We start from the raw sequence: 20,328 nt of genomic DNA, 5'->3' as shown, positions 1-20,328 counted from the left end.
AGCGACAAAATAGCTCTCTGCACTGTTCCAGCTCCAGCACTCTCAATGTTCTTCGGTGCTGCAATGGAGGGTAAATAAAGTGATGGTGGCCCTTTTCCCAGGACAGTGTCTTCACTGTGAAATAGTGAAGTGAGAAAAGAATACTGTAGTAAGATTTTAAGAATAGTTCTGTCCATGTCGTTTGACGTCCTCTACATAGACCCACACAGTAATCTATATGCCAGTGCCTTTTTGGATATTGGACCAGTTGAATACACATTTTTTTAATAAAAAAGCTTTTTTTTAGGCCTCTTTGTGATAGCAGGAAAATAAATAATACAGTAGATATTTCTTTGTATTTAATACATTCAAGCGCACCAACAAAATAAAGTAGTATTTTATATATCAGGCTATTTCATTTTTTTTACATGCATATTTTTGCATATGTTTCATACTAATATACCGCAGAATCATTGCTAATCATGCTCTGCAGCAAGATTTCATAACCCCAAGTAAACAGCGGAGCTAAAACTGCTTCTAAATTACAAGTATGAAAGGTTCTTTTCCTTCATAACATAGCTTTTAAAAGCATATTCTTGAGTGAAATTAAATTCCATGTTTTGGCATGAAATCATAATTCTGAAAGCTATCTTGATCTTGGTAACCTTGCTGTCTATGGTAGGGTCAGAGGATTTTATCAAAAATAACTTAATTTGTGTTCCGAAGATGAACGAAGGACTTATGGGTTTTGAAGGACACAAGCGTGAGTTATTAATGAAAGAATTTTCATTTTTTTTGGGTGAACTATCACTTTAAATCAGGGATCCTCAAATCTCAAATCAAAAAGATCCACTTTCCAGCAGAGTTTAGCTCTAAACCTAATCAAACATACCTGAACATTCTAATCAATGTCTTCAGGTTCATTAGAAAATCACAGGTAGGTGAGTTTGATCAAGGTTGGAGCTAAACTCTGCAGTGCATTGGCCCTCCAGGGCAAGATTTAAGGAACTCTGCTTTAAATGTTGGTGATGCTATATTGTGACATACATAGAACTATGGTAAAGTAAGAAACTGAAGGATTGTGCTATAGTTCTTGACTAATGAACTGTCAAATAGTTGTCACACACCACTCTGATAAGAACCACGACATGCTGACCATGCTTGTATAATTTAAATAGCATTTCAGGTACAAATAGCTATTACCACCTCTAAATCAAATCTTCTGAGTCCTACATCTCTTCATTCTCATTTTTCCCTTTAAAAATACAGCAAAGTAGCAGAATTCAAGACAATCAGGAAATACAATAAAATAAAAACATTGATAAAATGCTTTTCCTGTATTACTCAACACTGCTTTCTGCAAAACAAAATAAATAAATAAAAATAACAATAAAGAAATGGTAATGGCTAATATACTTACAGTACACTACCTTAGTGTATAATATTTTAAACAAGCTTAAGAATGATTTTCATATTTATTTATTTTGGTCATATTCTGACATTTTGCATTTAGCGTTTACATTTTATGACCTCATTCCCATAATTTACTTATCATTTATTTGATATTTTCCATAAAGATTAAATAAATAAAATAAATCTGAAAATCAGTCAAGAAAACACTTTTACATCTATACACTTTATACAGACATTTTGCAAGGTACACAGGCAAATATCTTCATCAGAGGTACTGATCCTGGAATGGAAATGGTGGGAGGCATTTGGACTTGCCATCAGCTATGGCAATGCAGGCGAGGTTAGGCAGACAAGGACATGTATGATGAAGTCTCTTGCCAAAGAACGGCACCTAAGTAGAAATGAAAGATTAAAAAACAAGAAGACAGGAAAAAAACTGAATGAATGTGAGGAGGAAATTGAGGAAATAAACCTTGTGGCTCATTGGATGACAGTCTTCTCCCACATGACCCATTGGGATGCACATTCGCAGACTCCGGATCCACAGGCTGACTGCACAACACATGCCACCTCCACACTGAGAGTCCTTCTCACATGCCTGCACACACACACACACACACACACACACACACACACACACACACACACACACACACACACACACACACACACACACACACACACAGGTCTTAGGGCTCTTTCTCATTATAAATACATCAACATGTCCACATTCACCTCTAGTGAGAAAACATGAAGCATTTTTAAAGCTGTGTATATAGAGTAGGACCCCAAAAGTGGCATAGGATTTTCTCTTGTAGATCCAGACTACTGATTTGCCCTGACAGACCATGTAGGATGATGGACTCGATGTGTTTGAAAACACCATGCCTCCGTCTCCATTAGGCCTGGGGTGTTCTGACAGCACTCACATATTTTGGCAGTGCTGTAGGCTTAACTGTCCTGTCAGGTGTGAAGGAAATGCATTTGAGCATCCCAACACATTCATGTCAAACAGCACAGAATCTCTGCTGACCCTAAGAAATGCTCTGAGAGAACGTTACCATGTTAAAGAACAAATCTATGCATGCTTGAATCTTTAAAATATTACACTTGTCATTTTATTACATCACATTATTTGTGTGTGCTAAAATCTGTAGACGTGTCATTTTAAAAAAATGTTCACCCTGTTCACCCTGTGTTTCACGTTTCTTGCATTAAGCCGGTCACCCGCTCCCCTCCCTCCCGCGTCTTTCTCCGCCGTTCGTATTGAGGGCTCCCCGGTCTACACTGTCCGCAAGATCGTGGACATGCGCCGTCGGGGGCATGGGCACCAATATTTGGTCGATTGGGAGGGGTATGGTCCTGAGGAGAGAAGCTGGGTTTCTCTCAAGGACATCCTAGACCCTTCGCTCATTGATGATTTCCTCCGGTCTCGCCAGAGTTCCTCCGCTGGAGCGCCAGGAGGCGATCTTTGAGGGGAGGGTACTGTCATGATCCTGTCATGATCTTGTCTCTTTCTCGGTCTACCTCTGCTGGTAACTCTCTTCCCCTTTTTCCATCACTCTCCGTTTCCTTACTGACAGCTGTTTCCACTTTCCATTAGGCTCATTTCCCTCCACCTGTTCCTCATCCTGTCTCATTATCTTGGCTACTTCTACCCTCTCTTTTTCCTGTCTTGATGTCAGACTATTTGATGTAACCAATGAGTATCGACCATTGTCGTCTTCACGTTAGTCTTGTCCTATCCTGTCCTGTCCTGTCGAGTCGGGGTTTTGTTATTAGTTCACTACCACTGCTGGAATTACTCTGTGCTCGTCATTTGCACCCACAGAACCTTACCTGCTGAGAGCTGCTTCAGCTTCCCCGCTCTGTGAGCACCGACCGTCTGCTCCTTCGTGAGTGTCAAGTACCTCTGCCTCGCCAGTCCGCTGGCCACCCCTGCCACAGAGGTCTTCTCAGTTCGTTTATGCTACCCAGTCTATGGGTTATCTTCAGTTTGTCTATTTCTCCCTTGCTTTTGTTTGGAATACCTGTGGCCAGACTTTGTTTCATTAAAGAACAGTTCTGATTGCACTCGCATTTGAGTCCTCTCTCTCCATTATCATCACACCCTGACTGAGAAAGCTGTTTGACCAAGTACACTCTTCCAAACCAGAACAATGCAGTCACCTCTTGCTGCACTCCTTGTAGATCTGCAAGCATTTGGCGCTGTTCTCACAAACTGGCGCAATACAGGAGGAACCAGTCCATACAAAATTCTGTACACAAGACAGAGATCTGCATATATAATCAAGTTTTCAAAATTCAATAGACTATATTTTTTTAAAACATGACAATGATGATAATATATGGATTTCCTATCAAGTACTTTAATAGTTTTCTTATACAAGGAGAGTAGTGGTTTGAGAGAAGTGTTTCTAGCTTGTGACCAGGTTGTCAAACAATAGGTTATATGTGATAAAATCATTGAGTGCATGAACATCATAGCGGCCCTTTTTGACATGCAGCTACGGACATATCTAAAATTTGCCAGGTTGTACTTAATGCGATTACAAACCTTCTTAATGTGTAATTTAAAAGTAAGATTATTATCTATATATACTCTAAGGTATAGTATAGTATAGTATTCAAGGTTGAGGCTTGATGGCAATGAATGGCTTAACTATTCTCATAGATTAAAAACTATAACCAAACATTAAAATTAAGAGAATTAAAATAACACAATTTTCCTTTCAGTCGGTCACTTCTGCTTTGGAGCAGAGCGACATCAACGTTCTGCATAATGTGTGACAAGTCTAGCATGCTCTATGAAGCTTCTTGTGTTGGCGGACGGTGCTTCAGCTGTGGTCCTTCCGGCACTTCAGGCTGCTCTATGGCCACCCACCAGAATGGTGGCAATGCCTGAATCAGATCCGGAGATGTCGGCGATGCTTTCCCGGTCCACCAAGAGGGTACGGCTCAAGTGGAAACCTCCACCGTGTCCCGAGCCCTCGAGGTTGGACAACTGGTTTCTGGGGATAGCTCTCGCTGGTTCTCAGAACCCCACCTTGGTGCCTTTCTTCTTGGAGGTGCATTGGGAGCTCACCATGTCATGGACAGCACATTTACTGGTGGAAACTGGTTCCTCCTCCCTCACCACCCTTGACGGGTTGCAGTTAGGGGGTATACGGCGATCCCCCTGGTGGAGCGATCGAGGGTGCTGCAGATGTGTATCTGGGCGTAGGCAGGAGGACACCAGATCCCCCTCATCCTCCTCCAGTGTCAGCAGGCAGCAGTGGGTGGTTCGAGAGCATCAACAAAGGCCCTACTCATGCACCCTCTGCCAAACTGTGGAACCAGTTAAGTGTTGCACCACACACTCAGACCACTCTTCGGTCTGCCCACAAGCTGCCCGATTTGGGTCCTTGGATTCCACCTTGCTGCCCCACTGCCGGTATGGTGGTGATTCCGCTGGTCTCGCATACACTTGCTTTCCATTAGCCACGACTATGCAGTTCAGTTCACCCGGTTTCCCCCCAAGTTCAGTGGCATCCACTTCACGGCAGTGAAGGTGGCCGATGCTCCCGTCTTGTGTGCTGAGATCGCAGTCCTACTAGTGATGGATGTGATAGAGCCAGTCCCTGCTGCCGATATGGGGACGGGTTTTACAGCCTTTACTTCACAGTACCCAAGAAAGGTGGTGGGTTACGACCAATCTTGGATCTGCGTGTCTTGAACTGGGCCCTTTACCAGCTACCATTCTAGGTATTGACGCAGAAACGCATCTTCAGGTCTGTCCCCGAGATTGGTTTGCAGCTATCGACCTGAAGGATGCATACTTTCATGTGTCGATTATTCCGCGCCACAGACCATTTCTGTGGTTCATGTATGAAGGATGTGCATATCAGTACAAGGTCCTGCCCTGTCTCCCCGTGTCTTCACGAAAGATGTGGAGTAGACTCTTGTTCCCCTCAGATAGCAGGGTGTTCACATCCTCAACTATCATGACGATTGGCTTATACTAGCACAGTCTCAGGTTCAGTTGTGTGAGCACAGAGACCTGGTGCTCCAGCACTTTAGCCAGTTGGGTCTTCGGGTCAACCGGTAAAAGAGCAAACTCCACCTGATGCAGAGGATATCTTTTCTTTGTATGGAGTTGGATTCAGTCGAACAGACAGCACGCCTCACAAAGGAACGTTTTTAGAGCCAATCGGGTAGACCTGTTTGCATCTCCAGAGACTTGTCACTGCCAGTTGTTTTACTTTCTGACCGATGGACCACTCCGCATGGACACGCTGCGGGGCCTTCACAAGTATGTGTTTCTCCCAGGGAGCCCCCCACCCCCCCACCCCCCCACCCCCGCTTGTGGTGCTTTATAGGCCCACTCAGACCTGGTTCCCTGAACTAATGATCCTCGTGACAGCCCCTCCTTGGAAGCAGTGTTAATTTTGCCACAAAATTTTAATTTAGTTTTAGTCTTAGTTTTTTTACTATAATTCGACAAGTTTTAGTCATCTGATTTGTTTGAATTTTAGTCTTATTTTAGTCGACTAAAACTGCTTGGTATTTTAGTCGACTAAAATTGCTTGGTATTTTAGTCGACTAAAATTGCTTGGTATTTTAGTCGACTAAAATTGCTTGGTATTTTAGTCGACTAAAATTGCTTGGTATTTTAGTTGACTAAAATAAGACTAAAATCAATAACAGATTTACTAGACAATTTTTTACCGCTGGTATAGGAAACAAACTTAACCAAAATATATAAAACACAAATTCAACTTTATTTCAACACAACTGTGTCTTTATTTGAATTCAAAAGCTTTTATGTAGCAACAAACACTGTCATGATAATGTAAACAATAACTAGCTGCCAATTGACCATCAATAAAAGAAAAATAAAGTTAGGTCCAGGACCTTAAAGCTTACAGCTGAGCTGAACAATAAGTGCAAACATTTTTAATTTAAAGTAAATATTTAATAAGTTGGCAGCTAGGTGGATAAACAAAGTAACAAGATTTTATAAGGTATTCATTTGTCTAGCAATATTGTATGTTTTAAATACTACAATATTGCTAAATTAGTATGTATAATGATAGGATGTGAACATTCACGTTTCACATGACTAATCTAGAACTATTTGTGATATTGTCAACAAGTAGAACATTATAAAATATACTAAACATTAGTATTAATCAAATGTATGTAGCATACTATTACGTATTAGTATGGTGCTCTCATCTAACTTGAAGAAGGGGCTATTTTACAGTACTTTTCAGTTCGTAATATTTAATGCTACAACATATACGCACTGCAGTATTCCAATTTGCTTAGCTCAATAAACAAAAGAACATTGTTGTGAATTTACCTTTGAGAAAATGTCCGGGTGGCTCGTCTGTAAATGTCTTTTCAAATTGGTTGTGTTCTTGCCACGAATGATCGCTCCGCATGCTTTACACTTAGTTTTGTTTTGTTCATCGTCAAACTTGAAGTGAGCTGTGGACATTTTGTCACTCTTTTAGACATCACCTCTTCGAATGCCGTCTTCCCGGGAGCTCAGTCAAAAACTGAATACCTTCGCTTCACGTCTCAATAAGTCAGGCTCTGATTGGTTCTCTTCTCTCATGCAGTCTCGCCTGTTCCGTTTTGCCGGTTCTTTTGTTCATTCCTCGCATCTCTCCCATCTGCTGATTTGATTTTCGTCACAGTCTATTTTGGTCTCGTCCTTTATTCGTTGACGATAATGTCAATCAATTTAGTCATAGTTTTAGTCTCCATCAGTGACTTCTTTTTTAGTTTTCGTTTCGTTTTCGTCCGCAAAAATATATTTGTGACGAAAATATTTAGTCAACAAAATTAACACTGCTTGGAAGATTCCTCTGAGGAAGGATCTACTGACTCAGAGACAGTGCACCCTGTGGCACCCACGTCCAGACCTCTGGAAACTTCATGTCTGGTTCCTTGATGGTACGTGGAGGTTCTAGGTGACCTACCCCAGGAGGTAGTTGTCATCATCCCTTCGGTGAGATAACCATCTGTGAGAAATACTTACATCTTGTAGTGGAACCTGTTCATTGTGTGGTGTTCTCCTCACTGGGAAGACCCCCGGAAATGCCTGATCAGGGTCGTACTTTCCTTTTTGCTGCAAGGGTTGGAGAAAAGGCTGTCTCAGAATCAGAATCAGAATCAGAATCAGAAAGAGCTTTATTGCCAAGTATGCTTGCGCATACAAGGAATTTGTTTTAGTGACATAAGCTTCCAGTAAACAGACACACAACAACACACAGGAAAAAAAAAAAAAAAAAAAAAAAATTACGGGAGAATTACAAATTGGCAAATAAATAAGTGTATAAACAATTGTGCTATAAATGATAATGGAATAGGATTGAGTGAGATGCAGGAATGTTCTAGGATGGAGGGGTAACAAATAAATATAAGGATATTGCACATTTTTGCATAAGCATAAGTTTAAGTGGGAAACATTTAACTGTTCATGAGGTAGATTGCCTGGGGGAAGAAACTATTCTTGTGCCTTGCTGTTCTTGTATTTGCGGCTCTGAGGCGCCGGCCAGATGGCAAAAGTTCAAAGATGGGGTGACTTGGATGTGAGGGATCCAGAGTGATTTTCTGAGTCCTTTTCCTCACTCTGGATGTGTACAGTTCTTGGAGGGTGGGCAGGGGAGCACCAATAATCCTTTCAGCAGTCCGAACAGTTCTCTGTAGACTTCTGATATCTGATTTTGTAGCTGAACCAAACCAGACAGTAATTGAAGTACACAGGACTGACTCAATGACGGCTGAGTAGAACTGTTTCAGCAGCTCCTGTGGCAGGTTAAACTTCCTCAGCTGGCGAAGGAAGTACAACCTTTGTTGGGCTTTTTTCACAATGGAGCCAATGTGATTGTCCCACTTCAGGTCCTGAGAGATGGTGGTTCCCAGGAATCTGAATGACTCCACTGCAGCCACAGTGCTGTTCATGATGGTGAGTGGGGAAAGTGCATGGGGGTTTCTCCTAAAGTCCACAGTCATCTCCACTGTTTTGAGCGTGTTCAGCTCCAGGTTGTTAAGACTGCACCAGACAGCCAGCTGCTCAACCTCCTGTCTGTAAGCAGACTCGTCACCGTCCTGGATGAGGCCGATGACTGTAGTGTCGTCTGCAAACTTCAGGAGCTTGACAGAGGGGTCTTTAGAGGTGCAGTCGTTGGTGTACAGGGAGAAGAGCAGAGGGGAGAGAACACATCCCTGAGGGGCACCAGTGTTGGTGGAGCAGCTGTTTGACATGAATTTCCCCAGTCTCACTAACTGTTGCCTATCTGTCAGAAAGCTGGTGATCCACTGACAGATAGAGCTAGGAACAGAGAGCTGGGTCAGTTTGGTCTGGAGGGTTGTTGGGATGATGGTGTTGAAAGCCGAACTAAAGTCCACAAACAGGATCCTCACATAAGTCCCTGTTTTGTCCAGATGTTGCAGGATGAAGTGCAATGCCATGTTGATTGCATCATCCACGGACCTGTTTGCTCGGTACGCAAACTGCAGGGGGTCCAGTAAGGGTCCAGTGATGTCCTTCAGATAAGCCAGAACCAGTTTTTCAAACGACTTCATGACGACAGACGTTAGAGCCACAGGTCTGTAGTCGTTAAGTCCTGTTATCTTGGGTTTCTTTGGAATGGGGATTATGGTGGAGCGTTTGAAGCAGGAAGGCACTTCACACAACTCCAGAGATCTGTTGAAGATCTGTGAAAAGATGGGGGCCAGCTGGTCAGCACAGATTTTCAGACAGGCTGGTGTAACGCCATCTGGGCCTGGTGCTTTTCTTCTTTTGTTTTTCTTGAAGACCTGGCGCACATCATCTTCACAGATTTGAAGAGCAGGAGGTATGGAGAGGGGGATTGCAGGAGGTGTTAATGGTTGTGTAGGGAGATGGTCAGAGTGGGTGTTGGGGGTTTCAAATCTACAATAAAACTCATTCAGGTCGTTAGCAAGTCGTTGATTAGCCTCAGTGCAAGGGGATGGTGTCTTGTAGTTTGTGATGGCTCTCAGTCCTCTCCAAACTGAAGTAGAGTCGTTGGAAGTAAACTGGTCTTCCAACTTTTTAGCATAGGTCTTTTTAGCCGCTCTAATCTCTTTGTTCAGTGTGTTCCTGGCCTGATTGTACAAGACCCTGTCCCCATTTCTGTAGGCATCCTCTTTGGCCTGACGAAGGTGTCTGAGTTTTACTGTAAACCATGGCTTATCATTGTTGAATGTTAAATAAGTCCTGGTAGGAATGCATATATCCTCACAGAAACTAATATAGGATGTTACAGTCTCTGTGAGTTCGTCCAGATCGGTGGTAGCAGCTTCAAAAACGCTCCAGTCTGTGATGTCAAAACAAGATTGTAAATCCTGCTCTGTTTCGCTGGTCCATCTCTTCACAGTCTTTACTACAGGTTTAGCAGATTTAAGTTTCTGCTTGTAGGTCGGTATAAGATGAACCAGACAGTGATCAGAACGTCCCAAAGCTGCTCGTGGAACAGAGTGATATGCATCCTTTATTGTGGTGTAACAGTGATCCAGTATATTACTGTCTCTGGTGGGACAGGTAACATGCTGTCTGTATTTTGGCAGTTCACGGGAGAGATTGGCTTTATTAAAGTCCCCAAGAATGATTAAAACAGAGTCCGGGTGTTGTTGTTCTGTGTCTGTGATCTGATCAGCGAGTTTCTGTAAAGCTGAGCTCACATGTGCTTGAGGTGGAATGTAAACACTAACCAGAATGAGCGAGTGAAACTCCCGCGGCGAATAGAACGGCTTGCAGTTGATAAACTGCGTTTCTAGATCAGGACAGCACATCTTCTTTAACACAGTTACATCTGTACACCACCGTTCATTGATGTAAAAGCATGTCCCGCCGCCGCGCGATTTCCCCGTTGATTCTGCGTCGCGATCCGCTCTAAACAGCTGAAAGTCCGGCAGATGGAGTGCGCTGTCCGGTATGGCGTCATTCAGCCAGGTTTCCGTGAAACACAGAGCAGCAGAGTGAGAGAAATCCTTATTTGTCCGAGAGAGCAGAAGGAGTTCGTCCGTTTTGTTGGGTAGAGAGCGGAGATTTGCGAGATGGATGCTAGGCAACGGCGTTCGAAATCCGCGCTTCCTGAGTCTGACGAGCGCTCCCGCTCGCTTTCCCCGTCTGCGCGTCCTGAAGCGCTTGATCAGCGCCGCTGCTCCTCCGATAACAATGTTCAGTAAAACGTCTGTATAATAGAAATCCGGAAAAATATCATGTGGTGTGTTCTGCCGAATGTTCAGCAGTTCATCCCTGGTGAAACTGATCGTGTTTGTTAAACAAAAAACAGGAAAAACGAACAAAAACAGTACAAACACTGGAGAGCCAAGCACTGAAGCAGCCATGTGCGGCGCCATCTTGGATTTGTGTCTCCCTCCACCCTTAAAGTCTATGTTGCTGCGATTGCTGCTAACCATGACCCCGTGGAAGGGAAGTTGGTAGGGAAGCATGACCTGGTCATCAGGGTTCTTAGGGGGAGCAAGGCGGCTAAATCCTCCCCGACCCCCCTCTATACCCTCTTGGTACCTGACTCTAGTGCTCAAAGCACTACAGTAAGGCCCATTTGAGCCTTTGCAGTCAGTTGAGCTGAAGTTTCTTTCAATAAAAACTCTGCTCCAGCTTGCATTGGCGTCCATTAAGAGGATAGGGGACCTGCACGCATTTTCAGTTGATGATTCATGCCTAGAGTTCGGGCCGGCTGACTCCCAGGTAATCCTGAGGCCCCAGCCCAGCTATGAGCCCAAGGTTCCTAATACCACCTTCAGGAATCAGGTAGTGAACCTGCAAGTGCTGCCCCGGAAAGGAGGCTGACCAAGCCATAGCTTTGCTTTGTCCCGTCTGAGCCTTGAGATGGTACGCAGATTGAACACAAAGCTTTAGGACTTCATACCTTTGTCTGTTATAGAGACTGGCAGAAAGGGAAGGCCATCTCTAAGCGGAAGATGGCCCACTGGATTGTGGATGCCATCAACCTGGCTTATCAGGCACAGTGTGTGCCCTGCCTGCTCAGGTTGCGAGCTCACTCTACTAGAAGTGTTGCATCCTCCTGGGTGCTGGCTCGTGGCACCTTGCTGACAGATATTTGTAGAGCTGCGGGCTGGGTGACGCCCAACACGTTCGCTAGATTATATAGCTTTCGAGTGGAGCTGGTATCCTCCTGTTTTCTCACCTCAAACGGGCAGAGGCACTAATAGGCGCCGGTTTAGTGTAGGCTTGCTAAAACTGCTCCGTACTAGTGGTTCAACGGATCACAAATCTCATGGTTCGGATCACAATACAGTTTTTGACCCATGGATCGGATCATTTTTTGGATCAGCAAGAAAATTTAAATATTTAAATTTAACTTGCTTTCCATTTATTACTTATTACTTAGCGAAGTACTTCTTTGATACCACAGCAAATAATACTAGATTAACTAAGTTTAAACATGGTTAAAGAGGCAAGAGAACAGCCAGTAAAATAAGAACAAATAACAAGCATAGATAAATACAACAGAATATGTAAAAAAAAAAAAAAAAAAAAAGGTTGGTAGTATAAAATACAGAAATTTAATAATTAGGGAAAATAACACTACAGAGTGTTCACTGTATTAATTAAATACAGATTTCTATTACAGCTGTTTTGTTGTTTGATGATCATAAATGCCAGTAGCAGTATAGGCAACTCTGCCTTTAAGACCTGATGCATGGATCCGATATAATGATGCATTGGCTCGTTTAGTTTACACGACAAGTAGATTGGTCTTTAAGCGAGATCCCAATTCGTCGGTCACTGATGTGATGTTGAGAGTGACTGTCTCCGTTCCCTCCTTCAGGGAATAAGGGTTACACAGAGACGTTTTTTTAAATTTTTTTTTTTATATGTATCCTGAATCTGTGTTTTTCCTGAACCAGTAACAAATTGAAAGCAAAATAATAAATCAACATAAAATAAATTAATTATATATAATATGGATATTAAGATAATTGTTATGTCAAACAGCTTATTCAGGAGAATGCTAAATAAAAAATAACATTTTTTTTTTACAATTGTTAACATGTAGCATATTCTGCAAGGAGTATGTAAACACATGAGCAGATATATATATATATATAGTAGGAAAAAGGGTCTATTGAAAAACTTACACAAATGGCACAAAGACAGATGCAGTAAATAACTGAAAATAAATTCAATAATTCAATAAAATAAAACCATCAATAATAATAATAATGATAATAATTTTATTGTTATGTGTTCAATCCACTTCACTAGGCTGGCTCTTGAAGTTGTAAGGGTTACTCACCCCAGTGATGACTGCAGTCGAACCACAAGACACCAGCACCAGGCAGAGAAAAACAGAAATGTTGGATGTCATGGTTCTCAAATGCTAGTGCCACAGGTTTCTCCTCTCCCCTGAAGAGGGGGGTCCAAGTACTACAAACTGCCTTCTGCTCAGACACACCAAAACAGACTTAAAACTAAAGTATAGTTTTTCTTCAGATGCCAATGTCCCACAGGTACAAAGTGCTATATATATTTTGTTCTCCAAAATGTGAAGAGAGGCAGCTTGTCAGTTGTTCTGATGAGGGACGGATGATTTATAAGCACTGTCCTTCATTCAGAGTTATCAGTGAGTCACGTCTTCATACGTGAAAGAGATGGAGTACGAAAGAGAGGAACAAAGAAATTCAAGGCAATGCAGTTGAACTCACACCCGCCCCTCACTTCCAAATTATAACATTCCCTTATACCTAATAATATATTTTCTATTGTTCTGGTCCATTGCCATTTAAATGCATATAATAATAATATGCAATAAGAAAATCTTGATTAATTGCAATGTCCTTGTGCACATAATTTGCTAATTATTGTTACGTTAAAATATAATAATTTGACTTGTACAACCTACAATATTTCCCAAGGATTCCAAATCAGTTTGGACCCAAATTTCAATTCACGAATCAGTCAAAACTGATGTATACCACACAAAATGTTTTTTTTTTTTCCACTCCCGATGTCTTTTTTATTTATACAGTATTTGCTCTAATGAAATGCAAAAAAATGGTGGGGGAAAAAAACTGATGAAGGGAAACTATGAATGGTGTTGGTTCACCAGGCCAGGGATGGCAACGTCAGATGCAAATGTCCTTGAGCATTAACAATGGTGGTTCAAGGTGAAGAAGAAATTGAAAAGATCCATTACGCACTGCAAGGAATGTGAATGAGCTGCCTGTAAACATTGTAATGCAGAGCTGCCCAAACACAAAAAACAGAATTTGGGAAAGAAACTCAGAGTGTGCTGCTAACAACAGATAAAAATACAAATTTCTTCCACTTTAAGAATGTTACACCTTGCTTTGTTTTAGGCATTCAGGTGTTAAAAAAGTATTTGGGCACCCATGTATGAAAGTCTCTGTATCAGAAAACTGAAATATCAAACCAAGTGGAATTATTGCTGTAGACCAGTGGTTCTCAAACCTGTCCTGGAGTACCCCCTGCCTTGCATATTTTGTATGTCCCTCTCATCTATCACACCTGATTTAACTCATCAGCTCATTAGTGGAGACTGCAAGAGCTGAAGTGGGTGTGTCAGATATACGGAGACATACAAAATGTGCAGTGTTGGATGTGGTAATATACAGTCGTGGCCAAAAGTTTTGAGAATTACATAAATATTAGTTTTCAAAAAGTTTGCTGCTAAACTGCTTTTAGATCTTTGTTTCAGTTGTTTCTGTGATGTACTGAAATATAATTACAAGTACTTCATACGTTTCAAAGGCTTTTATCGACAATGACATGACATTTATGCAAAGAGTCAGTATTTGCAGTGTTGGGCCTTCTTTTTCAGGACCTCTGCAATTCGACTGGGCATGCTCTCAATCAACTTCTGGGCCAAATCCTGACTGATAGCAACCCATTCTTTCATAATCACTTCTTGGAGTTTGTCAGAATTAGTGGGTTTTTGTTTGTCCACCCGCCTCTTGAGGATTGACCACAAGTTCTCAATGGGATTAAGATCTGGGGAGTTTCCAGGCCATGGACCCAAAATTTCAACATTCTGGTCCCCGAGCCACTTAGTTATCACTTTTGCCTTATGGCACGGTGCTCCATCGTGCTGGAAAATGCATTGTTCTTCACCAAACTGTTGTTGGATTGTTGGAAGAAGTTGCTGTTGGAGGGTGTTTTGGTACCATTCTTTATTCATGGCTGTGTTTTCGGGCAGAATTGTGAGTGAGCCCACTCCCTTGGATGAGAAGCAACCCCACACATGAATGGTGTCAGGATGCTTTACTGTTGGCATGACACAGGACTGATGGTAGCGCTCACCTTTTCTTCTCCGGACAAGCCTTTTTCCAGATGCCCCAAACAATCGGAAAGGGGCTTTATCAGAGAATATGACTTTGCCCCAGTCCTCAGCAGTCCATTCACTATACTTTCTGCAGAAGATCAATCTGTCCCTGATGTTTTTTTTGGAGAGAAGTGGCTTCTTTGCTGCCCTTCTTGACACCAGGCCATCTTCCAAAAGTCTTCGCCTCACTGTGCGTGCAGATGCACTCACACCTGCCTGCTGCCATTCCTGAGCAAGCTCTGCACTGGTGGCACTCCGATCCCGCAGCTGAATCCTCTTTAGGAGATGATCCTGGCGCTTGCTGGACTTTCTTGGACGCCATGAAGCCTTCCTCACAAGAAGGACCTACATTGAACTTCTTTCCTTGAAGTTCTTGATGATCCTATAAATTGTTGATTTAGGTGCAATCTTAGTAGCCACAATATCCTTGCCTGTGAAGCCATTTTTATGCAACGCAATGATGGCTGCACGCGTTTCTTTGCAGGTCACCATGGTTAACAATGGAAGATCAATGATTTCAAGCATCACCCTTCTTTTAACATGTCAAGTCTGCCATTCTAACCCAATCAGCCTGACATAATGATCTCCAGCCTTGTGCTCGTCAACATTCTCACCTGAGTTAACAAGACGATTACTGAAATGATCTCAGCAGGTCCTTTAATGACAGCAAAGAAATGCAGTGGAAAGGTTTTTTTGGGATTAAGTTAATTTTCATGGCAAAGAAGGACTATGCAATTCATCTGATCACTCTTCATAACATTCTGGAGTATATGCAAATTGCTATTATAAAAACTTAAGCAGCAACTTTTCCAATTTTCAATATTTATGTAATTCTCAAAACTTTTGGCCATGACTGTACATTACATTCTTTTCATCATGATACAGAAAAAAAACCCTTCTGTTACATTGTGTCTTTTAATACCATTTTTTTAATACCATTTTTAAATATTGTGTTATCGAAGGCAAATTTATTTATACATTTATGCTCAGCTAATACTTTTGACCCTATGGGCTTTCAAAAACTCTCTTAAAATACACTTTTCCCACTCTCCCAAGATTATTCAATAGGACAATCTCTAATTTTGGAATATTTTCTGAAAATCATGAAAACTCTTACCACAGTGTCCTTTTACACCACATCTCAAATTATGTATGTATGTGTTTGACAGAATTATGTGATGAAAAAATTACTGTGGAGGAAATAATGCTTAAATAAATAATTAATTACAACCCGAATACCGGAAAAGTTGGGACGTTTTTTAAAATTTAATAAAATGAAAACTAAAGTAATTTCAAATCACATGAGCCAATATTTTATTCACAATAGAACATAGATAACGTAGCAAATGTTTAAACTGAGAAATTTTACACTTTTATCTACTTAATTAGCTCATTTAAAATTTAATGCCTGCTACAGGTCTCAAAAAAGTTGGCACGGGGGCAACAAATGGCTAAAAAAGCAAGCAGTTTTGAAAAGATTCAGCTGGGAGAACATCTAGTGATTAATTAAGTTAATTGATATCAGGTCTGTAACATGATTAGCTATAAAAGCTTTGTCTTAGAGAAGCAGAGTCTCTCAGAAGTAAAGATGGGCAGAGGCTCTCCAATCTGTGAAAGACTGTGTAAAAAAATTGTGGAAAACTTTAAAAACAATGTTCCTCAACGTCAAATTTCAAAGGCTTTGCAAATCTCATCATCTACAGTGCATAACATCATCAAAAGATTCAGAGAAACTGGAGAAATCTCTGTGCGTAAGGGACAAGGCCGGAGACCTTTTTTGGATGCCCCTGGTCTTCGGGCTCTCAGACGACACTGCATCACTCATCGGCATGATTGTGTCAATGACATTACTAAATGGGCCCAGGAATACTTTCAGAAACCACTGTCGGTAAACACAATCCGCCGTGCCATCAGCAGATGCCAACTAAAGCTCCATCATGCAAAAAGGAAGCCATATGTGAACATGGTCCAGAAGCGCCGTCGTGTCCTGTGAGCCAAGGCTCATTTAAAATGGACTATTTCAAAGTGGAATAGTGTTTTATGGTCAGACGAGTCCAAATTTGACATTCTTGTTGGAAATCACGGATGCCGTGTCCTCCGGGCTAAAGAGGAGGGAGACCTTCCAGCATGTTATCAGCGTTCAGTTCAAAAGCCAGCATCTCTGATGGTATGGGGGTGCATAAGTGCATACGGTATGGGCAGCTTGCATGTTTTGGAAGGCTCTGTGAATGCTGAAAGGTATATAAAGGTTTTAGAGCAACATATGCTTCCCTCCAAACAATGTCTATTTCAGGGAAGGCCTTGTTTATTTCAGCAGGACAATGCAAAACCAAATACTGCAGCTATAACAACAGCATGGCTTCGTCGTAGAAGAGTCCGGGTGCTAACCTGGCCTGCCTGCAGTCCAGATCTTTCACCTATAGAGAACATTTGGCGCATCATTAAACGAAAAATACGTCAAAGACGACCACGAACTCTTCAGCAGCTGGAAATCTATATAAGGTAAGAATGGGACCAAATTCCAACAGCAAAACTCCAGCAACTCATAGCCTCAATGCCCAGACATCTTCAAACTGTTTTGAAAAGAAAAGGAGCTGCTACACCATGGTAAACATGCCCCGTCCCAACTATTTTGAGACCTGTAGCAGAAATCAAAATTGAAATGAGCTCATTTTGTGCATAAAATTGTAAACTTTCTCAGTTTAAATATTTACTATGTTATCTATGTTCTATTGTGAATAAAATATTGGCTCATGTGATTTGAAAGTCTTTTAGTTTTCATTTTATTAAAATTTAAAAAACGTCCCAACTTTTCCGGAATTCGGGTTGTAATTTTGTCAAGGCTACAGTTAGTATTTTATAAATTTTAAATACACACATGAGAACACTTTGTATAATTTGACAAAATTACAGTTTAAAATTATGCACTAATATGTTGTTCATAAATAATTTTTACCTTGATTTTCCAGTTTTTTTTTACACATCACGTCTCATATTTCACTGCTGTCTTCTAGTTAAATGAGTAAATAAACTATATTAATAATGAATAATAATACTACATTTGTTTCGTCAATAAATATGGTGTATTTCACTCTTTGTTTAGATTAGCATAGTTTAATTGCAATAACTTATTTTTATGATGTTTATGAGGTTTTTACTATTTAAAGATTTTAAGTCTGGATCTGGGACATGGGTAAAAAAAAAAAAAAATCTATACACATGCATTTGAAAAGTAGCAAAAATAAAAGGTCTGATAAAACTGTTTTAATGTGACCTTCATATAATCATGTAATGAAATCTGTTTTAAATATTCTCATCAACTATAAGAACATAAGACATTGTCGTAATTGTCCAAACAGCATTTAGGGCCGCTGTACATGGAATGCGTTAATGGACCCCTTCATTTCATTGTGGAGCCTTGCCAGTTATGTGTCCATACATTTGTTTGTACATCGATCTGCCTGAAGAGTAAAGCAAACTCAAAATATATGCTTCTTACCTGACTTTTGGCCATGGCCACTGACCCACTACATTTGACCTGGCAGGTAATGATAGGAGCAATTTGTTCTACAGCACAATGGAATTCGTAAATGTTCAAGCACATCATTCTGCTTCTTTGTGGTTTGCACAATTTGGTTCAAAGATTATTTTTAAAAAGTCATTTTAAACACCTCATCTCTGCTTTCATAACAATAGTGGACTTTGTTGCCAGCCCAGTAATGTAGTTTCAGCCTCATAAAGGGCTTATTAATATCCCATTAGTGCCTCTCTCTCTCTATTTCTCTCTGTGTGCCAGGTGTTTGGCCTTCTTCCCCTACACTGCTTCTCTTCTGCACCATCTCGGAGTTATTAATGCTGACATTTTTTGACTTCAGACCAAGAGTGATGTGAATGGTTAAAGAGGACCATATGAGCAGAGGTCCAGAACTGCAGCCTTGCATCATAAAATTCAGCTACAGTATACATGTTTATCTAAGCTTTCTCTGTAGTATCATGGTTTTTAACAAGACCCCCATAATCCAGTGCCATAATCCTTTACTATGCTCGAGTAAGCAGAGCAGATGGTTTAGAGACGGGATTTAAGCAAACTGCAGTAGAGATGATTACATAGCAGCTCTTTTGTAGCCTATGAAGGACTTACAAAGAATTAGTGGGGAGCATAAATGTTTAATGCTAAACAGAAACATAATGTTAAACAGATTTGCCAAGGTCTCTAATGAGAAAGAGGACAAAAGGAGAGAGTTTTTCTGACTCATCCATTTTGTAAGAAGATATCTGATGAGTAACATTACGTTCAGATTTATTGATCATTCATTTCTCGTCGAGTGGCCTGATCGACAGATTAATGGATAGAATGATAGGGCAATATAAGGATGGATGGATGGATGATAAAACAACAGAAGAATGTACAGATGGATGATTCATGGATATACAGTATGGATCACTAGAATGATAGGACAATACAGATGGATGGAACAATAAATAATTAGAGCTGATGGATGAATGGATGAATGAATAGATGGAACAACAGAACAATGATAGAATGATAGGACAATATACGGATGGATGGATGGATGGATGGAACAACAGAACAATTTAAAATAGACAGAAGGATAATAATGGATGAATGGGTGGATGGATGGATGATAGAACAACAGAACAATATACAGATGGATGGAACTATAGAACAATATTCAGCTGGATTGATGGATAGATAGAAGGATGGATGGAACAACAGAATAATATGCAGATGGATAGATGGATGGATAGAATGATAGGACAATTTATGGATGGAACAATAGAACAATATGCAGATGGATGGATGGACAGATATAGAGATAAAACAATATACAGATAAATGGAACAATAGAACAACATATGGATGGATAGATGTAAATAAACATTTCATTTAGGTTGCATACTTTTTTTAACGAATTAACAGTATTTTAAAGGGGTGTCTATGTATATGAAAGTCTATGGTCAAAATTATGGGTCTGTCACATGATTCCAAACGACTCCAAAAAACAACAAAAAAAAACTAACTAAAAAGATTAACTAATCAATTATTTTTTAAGCTCAGACTGCATTTGGTTAAAGCTTATGGGGCTGTCACGTGATGAAAGAACGACTCAAACCCGAAGACTTGTCAGATAAGAGGAGAGGTGAACTAATCATAGACTGAAGACAATTAATTTATCTTTTCTGTTTCTTATAGCATTATAGTTTTGTATTGTTTGTAGCGTGATCAACGTTTGCGTAAGTACAAGTAGACATGTTAGGGAATTAACACTTAACATTTTAATTATATTTTGATAAAAATCAACTAAAAGACTCGAAAAAAGATTCGTTCATTTTGCTGAACGAGACTCAAAGGTCCGACTCAGTAAAATGATCTGAACTTCCCATCACACTGAAGCAGGAAGTGATGACGGAGTCTCTTACAGGCAGACAGAAGTCAGCTGATCAGCAGGGCGTGGCACCATTTAGACTGCAGGAACCAATCAGCTTCTTCCAGGACAGAAGACACACACAAACACAGAAGTAGAACAAAAGGGACATAACACAACATTCAGTTGACTTCAAGAAC

General features: G+C 40.8%; 1 protein-coding gene across 1 annotated transcript; it reads right to left on the bottom strand.

Annotated features, from left to right (window-relative positions):
* Positions 1–1,517: 1,517 nt before the first annotated feature.
* On the bottom strand, positions 1,518–20,310 carry LOC132091028 (toxin MIT1-like). Its single transcript, XM_059497808.1, has 4 exons — positions 20,304–20,310; positions 20,184–20,200; positions 1,865–1,990; positions 1,518–1,783 (listed from the first exon to the last, which is right to left on the bottom strand). The coding sequence occupies exons 1-4, from the start codon at positions 20,308–20,310 to the stop codon at positions 1,658–1,660; spliced, it is 276 nt and encodes a 91-aa protein (XP_059353791.1). The 3' UTR covers positions 1,518–1,657.
* Between the last annotated feature and the right edge of the window lie 18 nt (positions 20,311–20,328).

This window comes from Carassius carassius, chromosome 17, assembly GCF_963082965.1.
Source record: "Carassius carassius chromosome 17, fCarCar2.1, whole genome shotgun sequence".
Lineage (NCBI taxonomy): Eukaryota > Metazoa > Chordata > Actinopteri > Cypriniformes > Cyprinidae > Carassius > Carassius carassius.
Note: the sequence above shows the minus strand (reverse complement) of the source record. Positions and strands in the feature narration are given on the sequence as shown.